Source organism: Pteropus alecto, unplaced genomic scaffold (assembly GCF_000325575.1).
Source record: "Pteropus alecto unplaced genomic scaffold, ASM32557v1 scaffold113, whole genome shotgun sequence".
In the NCBI taxonomy this organism is placed as follows: Eukaryota; Metazoa; Chordata; class Mammalia; order Chiroptera; family Pteropodidae; genus Pteropus; species Pteropus alecto.
In genome coordinates, this window is record NW_006433949.1 from 5,420,395 (window position 1) to 5,439,372 (window position 18,978).

Sequence of the window (18,978 nt, forward strand, 5' to 3'; positions counted from 1 at the left end):
CCAGATGCCACTCGTCCTTCTAAGCTGTGCTGAAAGTGCCTGATTGCGTGTGTCTCTCCCCTGGGGATTCCTCAGGAAAGGGGATTCATCTGGCTGATTCACCACTAAACCTCCCACAACAAGCCCTATTAGCCCCGTAGAATATCTACTAAAGCAATGAATGCATAATTCCTGCCCCATTCCAAATGGAGCCACCGAAAATACCCACCAGAGAAAGGCCAGACGTTTCCTTCTGCCTTTTACGAGGGGGGCATTTTTAAATCCTCCTGACACTGTGACTATGTCGTTTCAATGCTATCGAGCTCAAAGAAATAAGTGGCGTGAGACTGAATATTGGGAAAACTTCACCCAGTTTAGCAAGATTCCCTTCTGCTTTGCAGACAGCACTTGGCCCCCGTAATGAGGAAGAGGCGGGGCACGGTACCTGCGGGAGGTGGAGGGACCCCGGTGGTGGTCAGTGCCGGACTCCTTCACGAGGTTGCCTTTGCAGCAAATGACCCTTAATTTATCCTGGTACGAGGACGCCAGGTAAATCGCTCCCGAGGAAATTGCAGGGCCCAGGTAGCGTGGGTTTGGGATTTCCAAATACGCTCGGGCAGGGGTCCTGCGGAGGACAGCACCGGATGAGAATCTGCATGGCGGGTGACCTCCGCTGCCAGGCGGGAAGGAGGAAACCCACAAGCGGCCCCAACACCCACAGCGGAGGCTTCCGCGGCCTGGAGGGCAGTGCTTACCCCAGAGAGGAGCGTGCCTGGATCTCAATCACTTCGAGTGAGTTGAAGTGGGTCACAAACAGATAGGGTTCCCTGTAGGCTGCGCGGCCGCCATGGGGAAAGAGCGTGAAGGAAGCGTTAGCAGAGAGAACATCAAAACCCGGCGGCGATGCCTCCTTGGACCCAGCAACCTCACATACAGGAGCTGGTCCCACACGTACATCCACGTGCCAGCGTGATGAGGCACGTTCGCATTTGTTCACTGCCACGTGGTTAGAGCAGAAGGTGGGGACCAACTCGAAGGTACATTCTAGGGGATCAGTTAGATAAATTACAGCACAACCATGGGGTTCTGCAAAGCTGTAAAAATGCAAGCAGCAGCTCTCCGTGTACTGATATGGGAAAAAACTGAGTTGCATTGTGTTACAGTGTACACGGCAAGGTTCAGAATAATGTGTAAAGTGTGCTATTAATATGATTTTAGAAAGGGGGCATATAAGGATATATTTTTCATGCCTCTGTATTTTCATAAAGGACCAGAAGACTAAGAAACTGTTAAGGTTTTTAGTTTTTCTTTTTCTAAAGGGAGTGAGAAAGGAGAATTCGGAAGGTAGGTGACATGGATGAGACTTTTCATTGTATACCTTTTAAACTGATTATTTGAATTTTTGAAAAAAATTAAATTAAAAAAGACTGGTTGCAGAGCTAATTAGATATGTTTGGTCTTAATACTATTGATCATGCTGTCACTGACACTCTAGGACATGATGTTTTCTGTCTTAAAGGGAAAAGGAGATTCTCACTCACTCCTGGTGCTAAACTATTACTTCGGCATTAGACTATTAGTCGTGCCTGCCGGCACTCGGGCCCCAGGGGAGTCTCCTCGCCTTGAACCGGGGCTGGCTCCCTGGCCTCCTTTAACCAGCAGAATGCAGTGAGAACGAGAAGGCCCGACAGCTCCCACCTTTGCTATCTTGGAAGAAGCCCCCGTGGAGAGGAACCGAGGCCTCCAGCCACCAGCCCCAGCCGAGCTCCCACCAATGGCACCAAGTGCCTGCCATGCTCGTGAGGCCATTGTAGTTGTGCCAGTGCCCCTACGGACACCACATGAAGCAGAACTGTCCAGTCAACCACAGAATCGTGGGTAATCGTTGTTGCTGTGTTCAGGCACTAAGTTTGGGAATCTGATATGCAGCAATAGATCGACAAAACAGTCTTGAAGTGTGTTTCAGTCATCGTGGTGTTTCTGAACATTCACGTAGGCACATTTGTTTGTATGTGTCCGCGCTTTCACCCAGCACTTCCACTTTAAGGACTGATGAGCAGAGGATACTTTTGGACAGGCATAAAAAAAATTAGTGCGAGATGTTCATCCCAGCTTTGTTCACACTTACAAACAGAGCAGCCATGACCGAAGTGCTCTGCCTAATTAGAATTGATATCGAGAGGTGCTCATCTATGCCATGGAATACTGTGCTGATTTAAATAAACTCACAGACTGGTCTCCTTTCTATCACGAGAGCCTAACAAATACTTGACAAGGCTGGGGGTCTGGCTGATGCAGTTATCAAGCCTCAGAATCTTTGCCTTGAACACTTATTCGGGTGACGACGACATGTGACACTGGTGTCTGATGGACTCCATGAGCACAGTGCTCAGGCCAAAAAGAGTCCCATTTGCAATTCTTTCCCAGGAGACCAGGTGGCAGGAAAGAGCCCTCCACACCTTGCCTCACTCACCGAAGGCCAAAGGTAAGCGACTCCACTTGAGATCGTCTGTGCGGCTACGTCTTCCGTAAGAATCCACGAACACCCCAAATTCTGCAAGGGGTCAGAGCCGGGGACATGAGCATAGTCAGAGGCAGGCAGTGTCAATGACACACACTTTGACAGAAGAAGAAGTAATCGAGCCCAGACGACCCACTGGCCAGATTTCACTGGATCATTTAAACCTACGGGCTTCTGCTGAGCCACATCTGTGATTTATTTTAAAAAGAGGTTCAAGCGAAAGTGGGAGAGACAGGAAAAGAAAAGGGTGGAAGAAGGAGAACGGGGGTAGGGAGTGAGACAGGGAGGAAGGGAGAGAAACAGAGACCCAGAGACAGGGAAGAAGAGACAGAAAAAAAAAAAAATAGAGATTTAGAGAGAAAAAGGAGAGAGAAACATCAAGAGGAAAAAAAAATGGGCAAAAGGAAAGAGAGAGAAAGAAGTGAAGACAAGAGACGGCAAGAACTGCCTTCTCGTTGGCCAGAATACAACAGAGCTGGGCCGGGCTAGTGCCCTGGTGGAGGACAAGGGGCTGGAAAGAGCAGTGGGCGGCGACAAGCCCCGACTCACCGTGGAAGCAGAGCAGGTACTCCTCCCGCTGTCCTGTGCCATTCACCTGCACGATCGATACAGGGAAACTGTTGGAAGAGGAGGCAAACACAGCAGGCGCCAAAGAGTGGTCATTCTTGTCCAGGAATTCTGTAAAGGCAGGCGAGAGGCGGGGCTTCAGAAACACACTCGAGCTGGCGGCAGGGCCGGAGCGGTGCGTGGGCTGGGGAGGACTCGGGCCCTACCCTCAAGCGTGTACTGCTTCATGTCAATTTCGTAGAATTTATTGGTTCCGATGAGGATACTGTAGTTGGTGAAGTGGATACAGCTGCAGGGCTCTGAGGTCTCTATCTCCTGAGGCAGAGGGCAGAAGAGGAGAACGTGAGTGTTGACATGGGACAGCCAGCTTCCTGGGCTCTCCTGTTTCCACCTGGGGCATCTAACAGAGCCTCGAGGGTGGTCACCACCAGACTTGCTCAAGCTGTCAGTCACACAAAGCACAATTGATCGATCGTCTCCTGTCCCTCATGAGGACTGATGTCCCTTTGCTTCCTCTGGGTTCTTTGCAACCCCGGACTAAGAAAAAAGGTCAAACTGTAGCCAAAAAAGAAACACTATTTCAATGAAAAGGTAGTATTCAAAAATACAGCACTCTTATCAGAGGAAAAAGTCTGGGAAAATACACCAACTATTAACAGTACTTGCTGGAGGGAGTGGCTTTAGTTTCCTTCTTTTTTCAAGGTTCTATTGTGTTTTTATTTTAAACCTCTTGTTACCTATGTAATCATCACCATCACTATTATTGTCATCTGTGTGAATTATCTGCTTCCTAATTACTTCAACTTGTTTTCAGGCCAATCTTCATTCAACAACCTAGGAATGCTTATTCAAAATAGTGGCCAGGAATTATTGAGAAGCAATGGTTTCTGAGAATTCTCCTGAAGCTAACAGTTCAAACTCTAATCAGCATTTTCACAACCAATGAATATTTATTGATTACCTACTAAGTATGAGGAAACTTTTAGGCAGCATGACATAGTGAAATGGTAGGAAAAATCAAACTTCAGGTTTGGTCTCGACTTTGTAACTTAGGATCTCGGCCAGCCTCGATTGTCTTACCTGCAATTGGGGACTGCCACCCCTGCTTTTCAGAATTGTTTTGAAAAGTGTTTGTAAAGCAGCCAGCTCAGTCTCTGGTACCAGAAGGTGTTCAATAAAAACACAAACTAAATATCAGCCCACTCAGAATGAAACAGTTTTTCTAACAGGTAATGATCCTTCTATATTCATCCCTTGTTTTACTTTTCACACTAATCATGAAAGCACCTGAAATAAATCAGGCTTATGATGGGTGAAACATTCTCAGTCGAGGGACAACAGACAGCCTCCTCTGGAAGCGAGGCAAATATAAGGCTCTACCATGCACCATGCCCAGACTGCAGTCATCACCACGACTCACTCTGCTCCAAGAACCAGCTCCCTAATTGCATATTGAAACACGCCTAGTGCTGGCTTTTCCAAAGGTTATTAATAAAAACTTCTGGGATCTGAGAAAGATTCTGCTAAGTGCCACCAAGGAGTGCCAGCTTCTCAGAGAGAGCGTTTTCCTTTTCTTTTTGCTGGTTCAAAAGAAGTGTCTCCTCCATCAGCCAACTTCCTTTCTACCTTAATGAGAGGCTGGATTCACTGGGCCGGCTGGAGAGACAGCTCACAAACAGGACAGGGAAAGTGAGAGGGAGAAACTGCAGCTACCAGCGGCTCTGGAGCTTCCTCCAGGAAAAAAAGGTGTCCCTCTCTCTCTCTAAGGAGGTCACCCAGGCTTAAGGTCTGCAGGATAAAGGAATGGACACACGCTATTCCCTGAGACAGCACACTTCTCACACCAGGTGCCAGTGAGAGGAGGGTGGGCGGGGCCTGGGACTTACTTTCCGAATGCAATATTTGCTGAGGTTTTCATTGTAGCGGAGGATGACGACTTTGTTGGGCATGGCTGCACAGATGCAGAGCCCGTTCTCAATCTGAAAGGCAATAGAGAGAAAAGAAAGAAGAGCATCACTGTGGTGTAGACTGACTCTGTAGCAAAACTAGGAAAAGAGCATCAGCTTTTTTTACTAAGCTGATGCTCTTTTCCTAGTTTTGCTACAGAGTCAGTCTACACCACAACCTCGGCACTACCAATCCTTTCTTTGGACCAGACGACGGCCTGTGATGAGGGGCTGTTCTGTGCATTGCAGGATTAAGGCAGCAACCCTGGGCTCTACCTCTCAGATGCCAATGGTATTATGGCCAGTTATGACATCAAAAATGTCTCCAGACATGGCCCAATATCCTTGGTGGGGCAGAATCACTCCTGGTTGAGAACCACTGATGTAACAGAGATGCAAAGAAAGGCTCAGGAAACCCACCTGCCCCCACACACTCTGGGTGTATATGTCTTTTGCTAGAGACAGATTCTTTTGAGAATCTTACCGTCAAAGAGGGGAAAGGTGGTAGAAACTGCTATAAGAATTTACAGAAGATTTTGGTCCAAAGATTAAAGTTCTTAGCTAAGATCTGTGTATAGAGAGTTCTACATCAATGCTCTTTTTCTAGAACAATCGAATCCCTCTTACTTCATCTCCTACAACTATCTTTATCATTTCATCAAGGGTGAAAAGAATTGTTCAAATCGGTCCTGAGATGAAGGTGAGCAGTCGGCAGGGTAGGTGGAGGGAGATAGGATGGGCTAGGGGAGGAATACACAGGAAAATGCAAATTGTTGGTAGCGTTCTGTTTCTTGGGTTGGGTAGTGAGTTTCTGGATGTTTACAACACTATTAGGTGTTATAATTTTGTAATTTACTTATATACTCCATACATTTTTTTTTAGCGTGTCAAACATTATAATAAAGTTAACTTATAATTTTTAAAAAACAATTTTTGAAAACTAAAGCGTACATTTCTAAGTAACTCATCATTCACAGAAAATATAAGACATTTAAAAATATGTGGAATGATAAAAAATGTACAGGGTGCAACTAAAACTGTAGTTAGAGGAAAATTTGTAGCCCTAAAAATGCTTTTATTAGAAAAAAAGACCTAAAAATTAATTAGCTAAACATTCTGCCAGTTGAGGCCCTGAGGAGAGCTTACCTTGCCAGCAGCAAACAAGTGGCAGCCCTTGACAGCTTCAAAAATGTTGGGCGAGATGTCTGGCTGAGCAGGAAGGTGAGACTGTGCCAGGGACTGTTTCACTTTCTTCACGTCAACAAGACACAAGGCCCGCTCTTCTCCTGAGGTGAGAAGGAACAGCTTCCTGGTCAGTAAGAGGCCATTAAGCAAAGACACGGCAGTTCTAGTTCTATTCCTAGGTCAAAGCCAGCAAGGCCACACGAATGGACTATGTTTTTCACAAATTCCCGTAAAATATAATTTAGGTCCAAGTTTTAGATCTAAAATGAAAACATGTGGCGTCTTAGTTAAGATTCTGGGAGAAAAAAAATTCTGCATATATGAAATCGAAGAATGTGAACTATACTTTCAAACATGTTTCCCATCAAAGTAAAGAAAGTGTTAGGAACAACGAGAGGACATTATATAAAACAACAGGTTCGGACTATTCCAACATGTCGAAGTCAAAGACAAGAGATAGGCTGAGGATTCCATTTCAGATTAAAAGAGACTAAAGAGACATGACTAAATGCAACGCACAATACTGGACTGGATCATGAGTCAGGAAAATAAATAAAGGACATGACTAGAGCCATAGGTAAAATCTGATGATGGGCAGTATATCAAGTAACTGTATTACAGCGAAGGTTAAACTCCCAGAATCAGAACTATACCACGTGCGACTATTCTGTATGATGCTATAATTGTGGATTTGTGCCATTACCTACTTGTCCAAACTCGCAGAGTATACACCGCCAAGACCGAACCCTTCTGTAAATTATGAACTTTGGGTGACAATGATGTGTCAGTGCGGGTTCCTCGGTTGGAACAAACTAGTGGGGGAGGCTGTGCATCTGTGCATTGTGGGGGCGGGGAACATGGAAAATCTCTGTATTCTCTGTTCAGTTTTGCTGTGGACCTAAAACTGCTCAAAAGAACAAAGTCAAGAAAGAAGGAAGGAAAGAAGAAAGAAAAGCAAACAAGAAGAAAGAAAAAAGACAAAGCGAGCAAGCAGAGGAAAAGAGCCGAGAGTCCAAGAAAAGCCATATTATTTCAGGCCCTGGATCCATCCAGCTGTGCCAAAAACAAGACCTAACTGTGGAGGTTTCAAATGATGAGCCAGTACATTACTGTTTTCCCTTTTGAAAAAGCAGTACCACCAATAAAGAAAGAGAAAAAAAATTTGCCAGGGTTACACAAGAGAACACCCTTATTCCAAGGTGATATGAGGAAGAACTTGTGCAACTGACTCTCACAGTTCAAAAAAGTGATTGTGTGTGTGTGTGTGTGAGAGAGAGAGAGAGAGAGAGAGAGAGAGAGAGAGAGAGAGAGAGAAATGCGGCAAAAACATTAACACGTGGTGAATCTAGAAAGAGGGTCTCTGAGGGGTCACAGAGAAACGAGAAAACGCACTACAGAGCAGGTGAGCGCTCAGAAGGCCGTGGCTCATGGCATAGTAAGGCGATGAGGACAAAGGGTCTGACATCAATGACTCACTCTTCACCTGGTATAATGGTGAGATGTTCCTTGGGGGGTGTCACACTTGCTAATTGTACCCCAAGGACACTGAAGCTGAACAAAGAAGTCACCAGCTTGGGCATAAACAGGAACACAGAGAAAAGAGTCGCTTCTGTTCCAACCTGCCACCAGGAAGACCCGCCTTTGTGTCTTCACAAGCACGACATTTGCCTTTCAAATAGCTGTCCTTAAAAGTGAATAAAAAGCGCCGCGTCCTTGGCCTACCACCTGCTATCATGAGTAGCTTCTCCAGGTCCTTGATGATATAAATTTGGAAGACTGCTCCAATTCCTGGGACGTGGGTGAGGGAGTTTTTCAAGACATTCAGTGCATAGAGCCCTTCCTCGGTGCCCACCAACACCACCTGCGAGGACAGACGTCCAAAGGCAGAACGTAAGCATCGTCACGTCACCATAACAGTAAGAGCAGTCCTTTCTTCCATGACTGCGTGTGGCTATTGCCCTATGCGAGGTGACAGCGTCCAAAACACGTCATTACCTGGTCACTGAAGGGCAGTGTGCAGTTCATGTCTAGACGGTCATCGCCTTCCAGTTTCAGCAGGGAGTTTCCAAGCAATTTCTTTCAGTATGTTTTAAAAAAAAAAAAAAAAAGAAAGAAAGAAAGAAAGAAAGAAAAAGAGGACCTGGTGAGATCGAACTGTTCGTGGCCAAACCATTCAGAGACAAAAGCAAGAACGGAGAGAAGTTTAATGCCAGGAAAAAAGGCAAGCTCCTCCTGAAAAAGCTCAGGAACACACGTCCGCTCGTGGCTTGCCTCAGATTTTAATCTAAGCTCAAAAGGCAAGACGTCGATCTTATCGATCGCTCCGAGGTGGCTGTTATTTAGCATCGGAGTTGTAACTCCGCTCGGATGCAGGAATGAGTGAGTGCAGTAGACACAGACAGATATTCTGGGGTAGGAAATAAGCTGAAGCTAAGGAGATGTCAGCTGCACGAGGTTAATAAGCCACGTGGAAGGCTCCTTCCCCTCCAGGCTGCGACGCTAGTGCAAAGCACAGCACCAGTAGCAAGCCGATAAGCTTCTGAATCTCTTTACCTGAACCCACGCGGGCAGAAGCTCGTAGGAAATACAGTCACGGCCCTATTGTGCACATATTAACGTGGATTTCAGTAGAAGGCTTATATGTGTAACAACAAAACAGGTCATTAAAACAAGGCTACCCAGTGAGCAGAGTTCCTTATCAGGAGACTCATGGTTAAGGATTTTCCGGTTGCTAACACTTAAAGTGTTTATTAGGAACTAACTGCTTGCAAAGAGCTGGTCTTTGGTGGAGAAAACGCCAGTGAGCAGAGAGCCCTGTTTATATCCTGGAACGTTCTGGGAGGAGTGCTGCCAATCAAGGCACACCTACATTTCTAACGTCGTGAGGGTAAGTAGGATTTCAAACTTGCCTACAGAAGAGCAAATCGTGTGGAAGCAAGTGAGAAGGTTATGAAAAGCCTTCCTGAAGTTCCATGGCTGTCGGCAGCCTTTTGTGCTGCCTCATGGCCAAAGTGCTTGTAATGCAAGCCTTTAAGCCAAATAAATTCATCGGAGTAAACAAGAGAGAGGATTTCCTTATAAGTACATCAGCTGCTAGGCTGCCATAACCAAGATCTCGAACACCCCGAAGAGCTGGCTGATGGTGCCGACTCCCCCCATTCTAAAGGGCTGTGGAGGGAGGACCCGTGAAGCTAGACGAGCCCCCTCAGAGCCTGTATGTCTATCACCACCAAACGCCCGGTCGTGACAGTTTCGAGCCATCACCCCTCAGAGAGGGCGCCCGAGGGAAATCATGGCAGCCAGCCGGATTCCCGCCAAGTCAGCCCACTTTACAAAGACAAGCTCCGGCATCCAGTTTTCATACTCACAGCATCGGCTTCTGCTTTTTCCCTAGACACTCTCCCACCTGCGACAACTGATTCTAAGGCGGTGACCCAGCGCTGTTTGTCGGGGAAGCTGGGAGCTAGCAAGTAGAGGGTTCTCCCGGGCCAGCAGGTGGTGTGCGGGTGAGATTCCATCTTCAGTATGTATGGGACATCTAGGAGATTTGACAGAGACCACAGGGTTGGGTGCGGATCCCACCCCCACTCGTGCTGGGAGGGAGGGCCCTGAAATATCAGAGACTGTGCCAACCACACGAATCCCAGTTACAGCTAAGACAGGGGGAGCCAAGCCGGGGGCAGGGGGTGGGGAGGGGTTCCTTTGCAGGCCAATGCTCCACAAGCCCCCTCCTGCCCTTGCCGGTTTACCAAGCTCGGCCCACCTCTGGGGCGGGGCTCCCCTGCTTCTCCTCACCTGCTTTGGCTGTGTTTGCGAGTTCAGAAGCACCAACGGCGCCATGAATAGATACGTCCCCGTCGGGAAGGCACAGCTCAAATTCTTCCACCGGCCTCTGTCCAGCTTGGTGCAAAGAGGAAGGGCAGAAAGAAAAACAAAAGAACAGGAACAAGAACAAAGATAGGAGAGAGAGAGAAAGAGAGAGAGGAAGGGGGAAGTGGGGAGAGAGAGAGAGAGAGAGAGAGATATTTCACAGAATTATACCTCCTCTATAGCAAGGAAAGAGCTAGTGTTACAGGCAATTAAACTTCACAGAGAGAGAGAGAGGGCGAGAGAGACAGAACGCGTGGAAAGAGGCGCACGAGAACAGAGGAGGGAAGGATGTGCAGAGAAGGCGGAGAGGGAAGATAAAAACAAAATAAAGTGTGTCAGATGAGTAGCACAGTCAAATTTCTGATGACGATGCGGATTTATGGGCTAGTTGACCGAGGCAGAAGTTCTCGGAAGGTGCATTAGCAGGTAGAATCTTCAGGGCAGCGCCCTGCAGGGTCTTCAGAGGGGATACCTACAGACGTGAGTATCGTACCAATAACCTTTAGCGAAGTCACTTGGTTTTTAATTTTCAAAAATGGAAAATCGCAGAAGGCTTGCAACCCGGTCCGAAAAACAAAGCCTTCACGCCGAGACTGGGAGACCTGGGTCAACCGCGTGCAATGAAATTCCCCCTGAATTATTAATTTACCTTCTCTGGCTTCGTTGTCATAAATGAGGACTTTTGACCCCTCCAGGACGATGTACTTCCTGTCCCAGCCTTGCTGTCCCCGTTTGTTATTCCTGGGAAAACAGACATGAAGAAGAAATGTTTGAACTCAGAAGGATCAGGCGGGAGGAAGGGGCAGGATGGGGAGGAAGTCCGAGACAAGACATTCCTCGAACTCCCTAGAGAACATCAGAAATGGAAGTGGCTTGTGGCCTTCCATGCCCAGGAGTTTGACTGATATCAGAGAGACGAACGGGAGAAAAGCATACAAATTTTGTTTTACATGTATGTGGGCGTCTCCATAAGCAAATGAAGACCCAAAGGCTGACAGCCCAAGTGCTTGTTACACTAGGCTGAACAAACAGTGGTAACTGTGGAAAAGTGACTAAAATGTACAGGGAGGCTGAAGGAGCGTAAGGGTCACTTTAACAGGGTCTGCCTGCGCTGGGGAAGGGGGGCAGCTTTATGGGAATTTTATTTTTTCCTTTTAGGAAGAGAAAAAAAGTTTGCATCTGTTTTTCAAGTGCCTTTAGCTCAAAATAATCCTTACCCCAGTGTGGCATATTTGGGGGCGGCATATTCAGCCACCCTTCACCAGTACCTGCCCCAGCCCAGGCCGCCCTGCAACAATATACCTGGGCACCTTCATCCACCCTTCCAGATGCAAGCTGCTGCTGGGCTCCTTGGTCTGGAGACCCGGGGAGTTCATTTTGTCACGGCAGAAGGCCTCAGTGAAGTGCGTGGCATATTCAGCTGGCAGGCCACAGGTAGCTGGCAAGCACGTGGAGCACTTGGGATGACACATCACCTGACATTCTAGGGAAAAGCGGTGAACAACCTGAAAACTTGCTTGGCTGATCTTGGACCATTCCCTTCCTCTGCTGGCCAACCCCCTGCCGGGCCAGTCACTTTGGCCCTGTCATCCAGGGAATCCCTAAGCTTTCCCAGGAGCCAAGCCCCTACAGACAGAGAAAATGACAGAGCCAAGTGCTCTCAATCCAATTTTCCTGGTTTCTCTCGGGCTGTCACAAACATCTTTGTAAAGGACACATTTGCATGTTTCCGGTGGAGCCAGCACACAGGCTAAAGGTAGGGAGAGACCAGCCTGATGAAAAGAGGGCTGGAAATTACCAAAATCCGGGGCATTCTGCACAGGGCGTTGGAGGCATGAGCTGAAAACAGGTATAAACTCACTCCTTTAACAGAAGAAAAATAGCATCCTCCCACTGAAACTAAAAGCTTGAAAATGAATGCACTACATAAGGAATTTAAAATGGAATAATAACCTTCGCAAGATAGATTTTTTAGGTGGAAACATACAGGTGCCCGCCGCAAATGCACAGCTGCTGCTCTTACCTAGACATTTGGATGCCTGGCGGCCAAAGTGCACAGTATCCAGACACACGGCACACTTCGTGGCTCGCATGTTCAGTCCTACGTTAAATCGGTGGGGAATATTGTGGTGCATGCGCTCCTTAAGACGCCGACTAAATTCTGGAGGAAAAATTTTTAAAAATCATTAGAGCGCTGCCAATTATACCATCAAGAAAGTGAAAAGACAACCCACATAACTGGAAAAAAAAAGCTTGCAAATCATATTTCTGACAGGGGACTTACAGCTAGACTACATGAAGAACATTTACAACTCAATAATAAAAAGACAAATAACCCAATTTAAAAATGAGGGAAGGATTCTCTTAGAAGAAGATAAATAAATGACCAAAAACCAAATGAAAAGATGCTCGACATCATTAGTCATTAGGGAAATGTAAATCAAAACCACATTGAGATACCAGTTCATGCTCCTCAGGAAGTCTAGAATTAAAAGTATGGAAAATAAGTGTTGATGAGGATATGGAGAAACTGGAACCCTCATACATTGCTGGAGGGAATGTAAAATGGCGCAGCCACTTTGAAACCCAGTCTGGCCGTTCCCAAAAAGGTTAAACATATGATTAGCATATGACCCACAAAGTCCACTAATAGGTATATGCCCAAGGGAACTAAAAACATACGTAGCCACAAAAATTTACACACAAATGTTCATAGCAGCATTGTTTGTGATAGCCAAAAAATAAAAACAACCAAAATGTCTATCAATGGATTAACAAAAAAAGACGTGCTATTCCTATAACAGAATATTATGCAACCATGAAAAATGAAGTACTAATAAACGGCACAACATGGAAGAATCTCAAAAATGTTATGCTCAGTGAAAAAAGCCAGACGCAATAGGCCATATATGGTATAATTTCATTTCATAAAATGTCCCAGAATAGCAAATCCATAGAGATAAAAAGCAGATTAGTGATTGCCAGAGGTTAAGCAGAAGGAAATGGGAAGTGACTGCTAATGGGTATAGAATGTTTGGGGGGGGGAGGGGCAGAAAAGGCTCAAAAATTAGAATGTGATGGTTACATAACCTGTTAAACTTAACAAAAAACACTGAATTGTACATTTCAAGTGAGCAGATTATATGGTTTATGAATTTATCTCAATAAAGTTGTTAAACATATGCTTTTAGGTCAAATGCTTGTAAATATTTTAATCATGAAAGCTTTGTTTACCAAGTGAAATCACATATCTAGAGCGTTTCAGAATCCAATTTAAAAATCACTATAAGTTACAGAATTATCAATAAGATAGGCCCAAATGCTTATATATTACTATAAATTTCTAATTATTAAATATATAAACTAACTGAAGAATTCTCCCTTCATGTCCAGTTCTTTCATGAATAAATTCCTTTTGGTAAAAAAAAAACAACAACAACAACAACTTTAAGCCTCAAAAAACTGAGTCCTATATTTATATTCCTGCCTATTAAAATTAATAAGATTGATTTTTCTCCCCTACTGAATAGGCCCCTTCTCAATAGTGACTTGAACTAATTAAAGGCAATTTTAAAGAGAGAGAAAAACCTCAGGATCCAAATGTCTTTTTTTCTTTTTTTTTTTTAAGTGAGAATACATCTTTTTTTTATTAGAACAATGAGGAAGCACAAGTAGAGTTTTAATCGTACACATTCACCACAGTTTTACCTTTTCTGCTTCATTTTAATAAAACAGCAGAACCACTAACTGTAAAATCGATTTAAAAATAAGTTATATTCCTGTCTGTTAAAATGAGCAATATTGATTTTTTTTTTTTTTTTTTTTTTTGCCATTTAGTAGGCCCCCCTCCCAAGAGTGACCTAGAACTAATTAAAGGCAGCTTTTAACAGAGAGAAAAGCTCAGGATCCCAATTTCTGAACCCAGATTGCGTTCTCCATCTATCATCGCCTCCGTTCCTTTATCACAAAGCTGTAAGGAATAAATACCATGTATGCGCTTTAAAGGTAGGAAAAGTGCTTCACACCCGAAGGCAGCACTTCGCGTTAATACCGAACTATCAGGTAGTCACTCTGTGAACCAGGGCCAGAAACCATTCTTTCCTGTGTTACCATCACCATTCCGATGACGTTGAGAGAAAAGCTCTCTGAGTCGGTGTTATGTAAACATAGGAAACAAGATGACATCATCATTGAAGAAAAACAGCAACAACAAAATGCCATTAAGATTTACAACTAAAGTAAGCTTGATGGTGATACCATGATGCTAAACCAGCTCTACCCCATTCTCCCTAAGACTTTCCTAACTGCCTTCCTTGGCCTTTATTTAAGACCTTTTCATCTCAAGGTAAACACAGTATTTTTGAGACCACAAAGAAAAATCCTTACACTGGTGGTAAGGATACAAACTGGCACAAACTACCAACACTCCAATGCATATAACCTTCGACCCGATGATTGAGTTCCTAAGAATATATCCTACAGCGATAACGCCCACAGGGGCAGGATGTTCACTGCTGGGTGTGTATGGTAACAAGCAATTGGAAGTAACCTAAATGTCCATTGACAGAGGTCTGGTGTAATAGGGGAAACACATACCCATACCACAGAATACTATGCAGCTCTTTAAAAGGACGAGCTCTATTCACACCTGCTAATATGAAGCAGCCTAAGATAACATTTCAACCAAAAGAAGAAAAGTGTTTTTGCAGAATATAGCATAGTGTACTCTGATATTTATAAAAGAAAACAGAACAGAGAAAATAATATGACATATGAATAATATACACACATGGTTCCATGCATGAACTATTGCTGGAAGAATACGATGGTTGACTCTGGGTAAGGGAACTAGGATTGGGGGGATGGGGAGAAGACTTACTTCTTATTCTTTATCCCTGAGTATTATTACTTATCATTTTTACCATATGTCTGCATTTCTTAGTCGATGAAAAAAAAAAATGTGAGAAAACTCCAATGGCTGCTTGAGAACATACCCTCTGGAGTTGAAGACTCCTTTCTGCGGCTGGATGGCGGGGCGAGCAGGCTCATGGCACTGGGCTGGTGCTCAGGCGACCGCACGATGGCAGACATGGCGATCTGCTGCCTCGCAGTGGCTGGTGTGGACGGGTGGGGGTGGTCTGTGGCCTTCCGGTGAGCAGCTGGGGAGACACCAGTCCAATGCCTTTCAATTAGCCGGGTCACCAAGAGGCCCAGCCCAAGTGTACTGCCCCTGGGCTGACTTTCAAAGACACCCGACCGAAAGGACACACATTGTACCAAATCGGCAACGCCAAGGATGCCGTGAATTTTTCAGGCTTGGGCCGTCTGGGCGGAAAGCTTAGGGGGCCGTAAGCACTGATGCTGAACTAGTCCTGGCCAATCTCCTCGAGATCGGTCCTCCGCCTTTTCCACAGCACTTTGCACGGAGAGCGCGCCTACCTTCCTCCCGGGCGGAACGGAGCTCGATGCGGGTCTTCTGAAGGGCTTCCTCTAGCTCGGCACAGCGAGCTTTCTCCTTCTCCAGAGCCACCTTCAGCTCATTGTACTGCAGAGGAACCTGTGTGGGCAAAGCAGGGTCCTCTTTCCGTCGACTAAATAAACCCTAGCAATGGAAACAGAGATATCTCCTAACTCCTGGAAACTGGCACTTTAAACTAGCTAAAGGAACTCTGACTCGGGAGGAGCACAGCACGAAAGCCAGGAGCATACTCACTGTAAGCGGATTTAGTAAAAATGGCATGTGAAGGGGGAGGGGGGACACTGAGCCACAGCCCATTCCAGCCGGCTGGAAAAAAACAGGGGTGCGGAAGGTTCCACCAAGGGAGTTAAGGATGCTTGAACTGCTACCACCTCTTCCTTGAGCAATCCCATGAAGGAGAGCCATTTCCTGATTCTGTACCCTCAAAAAATGGAAGTGGAGGATGGAGTCAGGAGACATGGTTCCGAAATCACTCTTGCCTGGAATTTGTCTCATTATGTTTAGTTACAAGACACAGGGATGAGTGTTTTTCATTTTGTTGTTTTTAAAAAAAAAAAAAAACAACAGGAAGCAAAAAAAACGTGGAATGCTAAAATGAATGATGTCAAAACAAGGAGCTTATCCAAAAAAACAATAATGCAAATGGAAATGTGTACTGTACGTGGAAGAAAAAAGGAAAACATGGAATGCGACTGAAAAAAAAAAAATGGAAACACCCTAACTACATCAAGTGACATAATCCGATAACAGCCCACTGCCAAAATAAAAAAGATTAAATATCATAAGCATAACGAGCACAAACAGTCACACGACATGCAAGAAACTCCTTGCCCTGCAGCCACCACCTGGTAGGGGCCTGCCTCCCAACGCTGCTCTTGTCCCCTCACAGTGAACACAGCACTGGGGACACCCAGACCAGCCGCCACTTCGGCGCACTCCTCGGTATTCTAGTCACCACTGGCCTCTCCTGTAAAACCGCTGCCACCGCTGCTCTAGCGTACAAATGGCTTTGGAAGGAAACCGAGAGCTCCTTAGAGAGATGCTTTTAAGCTGAGAACACTTGGCCAAAGTCAGTAAGAGGGCTTCAGTGGTTTAGGGAAACATGTTTTGGGCTTATTAAAAGACATCTTCCCATGTGCATCATATACGTAACCCCGTCCATAGCTATTTCTTCATTTTGGGGTTTTTTTTTGGGGGGGGGGAGGCATAGTTTTAAATTTATTTGTTATAATTTTAAAGGGATGGAATAATTCTTGGTGGAGGGTACAAGTGTCCAGTCAGGCACTTTAGGCAGGTCACTTCAACCCTCTGGGTCCCAGTCTCTTCGTGAGCCAATCAAAAGGACGGGGCCAGATGATTTCTAGTCTTTTATGGAGTCCTATGTAACCTGAGAACCCCTCTCTCTCTAGAATCCCATACACGTGACCTGCCATCTCTCTGGAGTCTCATAACTGTGACCTACAAATCCCTCTAGAGTCCCATATGTGTGAGCTGAGAAGCCCTCTGGAGTCCTGTATGGTGACCTAGGTATAAACCTTTCTCTCTGTTACCATCCCTGCCCCAGCTTCTTAGGGGAAAAAAAAAAAAAAAAATCGCTCCCATAACAAAGGCAGGCAAGATTATTTTAAAGGCCATGAACATCAAGTAATTTGTTACAGACTTGACAACGATATCCTCTCTTAAGGGCTATTCTGATGATATCAAAACCTATTCTGCAACCCAAAATAAAATAAGAAAATGTACATTTTTGTTCTCTTCGATGTTCCCTGGATTATCTATCACCATGGTATTCACTGAATTATAATGATCAGGCAAAAATGTCAGCTCCCCACTTTTCAAACACTTTGACCCACCTTTTTCTTTTTAGCAGGTTGGTCCATTTTGGCTTGCAGAAAATCAATGAGTTTGGTTTGTTGAGAAATAGTGCCTTCCATTTTCACCTTTTCATGAGAATAGAGAACCTAAAATTCATGAAAACAAAATTAGCCTCAGATCCAGAAAAAAGTATGCTTTTAAACTCAGCACTTTAAGAAAATAAAAAAAGTCATTAGGATACTAGCATATGGAAATTCAACATAAACACACTGGGTCAGTATTTCCTTTCTTCGTCCTATTCTTACATCCAACAAAAAAAAAATGAACTGATGAATAAAAATGTGAGAAAGTAAAAATAGCAAGTGGTTAATATTAGAATCTAGGGGATAATCATTATAGGAAGTTTCTAGCTTTGCTGAATGTTTGAAATTTTTCATAATGACATACTGGAGAAATATACACAATGGTGCACAACTTAAAGAGACTGACTGCTTCACCGGATAGTTTTTAGCCATCGTGCTTTGCCTCCACAGACAATTTTTAAGTCAAATCCCTTTTCCAGTCCTCACCTGAATGTTTTCTAGCTGATATTCCAGATCGCTCCTTTCTGTCTTCAGCAGGTCAGCCCGATCTAGAGCTTCCTGTAGCCCTTGTGTCAGACGGAAAATATGATTCTTCTGCAGGTCCATCTGCTGCTGTAATTTGGCTTGCTAGTGGGAAGAAAGGCCACAGAAAGGCTCAGTACCACTCACGACATAACTTGTTCCCACACTGTTCCTATTACCAAACTAATTTCAGGCCTGGCACCAAAAGTTCAGCTTCTGAAGTCATCTCATTCCAGAATTAACGATTGTCTTCTCTTCCAAAATGATGCATGCAGTTCAAAAGAATTTGCACAGAAATCTCTGACGGCCGGCAAGTCACAGGATGCCCACCATAACAGGAGGTCCTGGCTGCTGGGTCTGCCTTCCCACTCAGAGTTGCAAATAAGGATATTTTCGTACTTAAGAGTGCGAGCCATCTGAGTTGACATCTAAGGCAATGTGACTTAGTGCCTTGACAACCAAATTCCAATTTGTCCTTATTTTTTGTTTTTAAGATTTCAATTGCTATTATGAGAAATCACTTTTCCAGGCACTGTAGAATACACAAAGGGGAATCACATTGCCTTCAACTTAAAGGGCATCCCAAGGGCACCCCAACAAGCACACAAATGGCTACAATCATAGCAGATATTTCTACAGTGTGGGGGGAAGAGAAAGATCCTAGATTCAGTACAAGTACTGGTAACGCCCAGAAAAAAAAAAAAATTTCAATTTAGTATATCGAAAATAGTTTTGTATTGGAAACCTCTCTCCAATTTTTACAATGGAAGTAAACCAAAAAATAGGGCAAGCTATAAACATACTAGTTTATGGCTCTCTTTCCTAAAATGCTTCTGTTTGTAAAAAGCAGAAGAAAGCAGTTATCCTGACAAGATGCTGCTTAATTTCATCCAGCACCTGGGTTATGGTCTAATCACACTTGCTGTGGCCCAAATACTCTCTCCTGGCAGCCTAAACCCTCTGCAGACTTAAGCTAGTGAAGAGCAATAAACATCCCTGTGGGGATTTTCC

At 44.8% G+C, this 18,978-nt stretch overlaps 1 protein-coding gene across 9 annotated transcripts in view; it reads right to left on the reverse strand.

Moving 5' to 3' along the window:
- The window catches only part of CIT (citron rho-interacting serine/threonine kinase), a 145,991-nt gene that overhangs the window by 7,464 nt on the left and 119,549 nt on the right, over positions 1-18,978 (reverse strand). For 5 of the 9 annotated variants that reach the window (XM_025044529.1, XM_015586835.2, XM_015586834.2 and 2 more), the window contains 19 exons: positions 17,932-18,072; positions 17,401-17,508; positions 15,508-15,670; positions 15,063-15,227; positions 12,092-12,229; positions 11,371-11,551; positions 10,718-10,809; positions 9,994-10,098; positions 9,567-9,736; positions 8,752-8,796; positions 8,194-8,274; positions 7,924-8,059; positions 6,160-6,299; positions 4,954-5,046; positions 3,274-3,382; positions 3,050-3,178; positions 2,453-2,533; positions 735-813; positions 425-604 (listed from right to left, as the gene is read on the reverse strand). In XM_025044529.1, coding sequence (XP_024900297.1) covers positions 425-604; positions 735-813; positions 2,453-2,533; positions 3,050-3,178; positions 3,274-3,382; positions 4,954-5,046; positions 6,160-6,299; positions 7,924-8,059; positions 8,194-8,274; positions 8,752-8,796; positions 9,567-9,736; positions 9,994-10,098; positions 10,718-10,809; positions 11,371-11,551; positions 12,092-12,229; positions 15,063-15,227; positions 15,508-15,670; positions 17,401-17,508; positions 17,932-18,072 — 2,336 coding nt within the window. The remainder of the gene's footprint in view (positions 1-424; positions 605-734; positions 814-2,452; positions 2,534-3,049; positions 3,179-3,273; positions 3,383-4,953; positions 5,047-6,159; positions 6,300-7,923; positions 8,060-8,193; positions 8,275-8,751; positions 8,797-9,566; positions 9,737-9,993; positions 10,099-10,717; positions 10,810-11,370; positions 11,552-12,091; positions 12,230-15,062; positions 15,228-15,507; positions 15,671-17,400; positions 17,509-17,931; positions 18,073-18,978) is intronic. The other 4 variants (XM_015586838.2, XM_025044530.1, XM_015586836.2 and 1 more) reach the window with 3 other exon arrangements.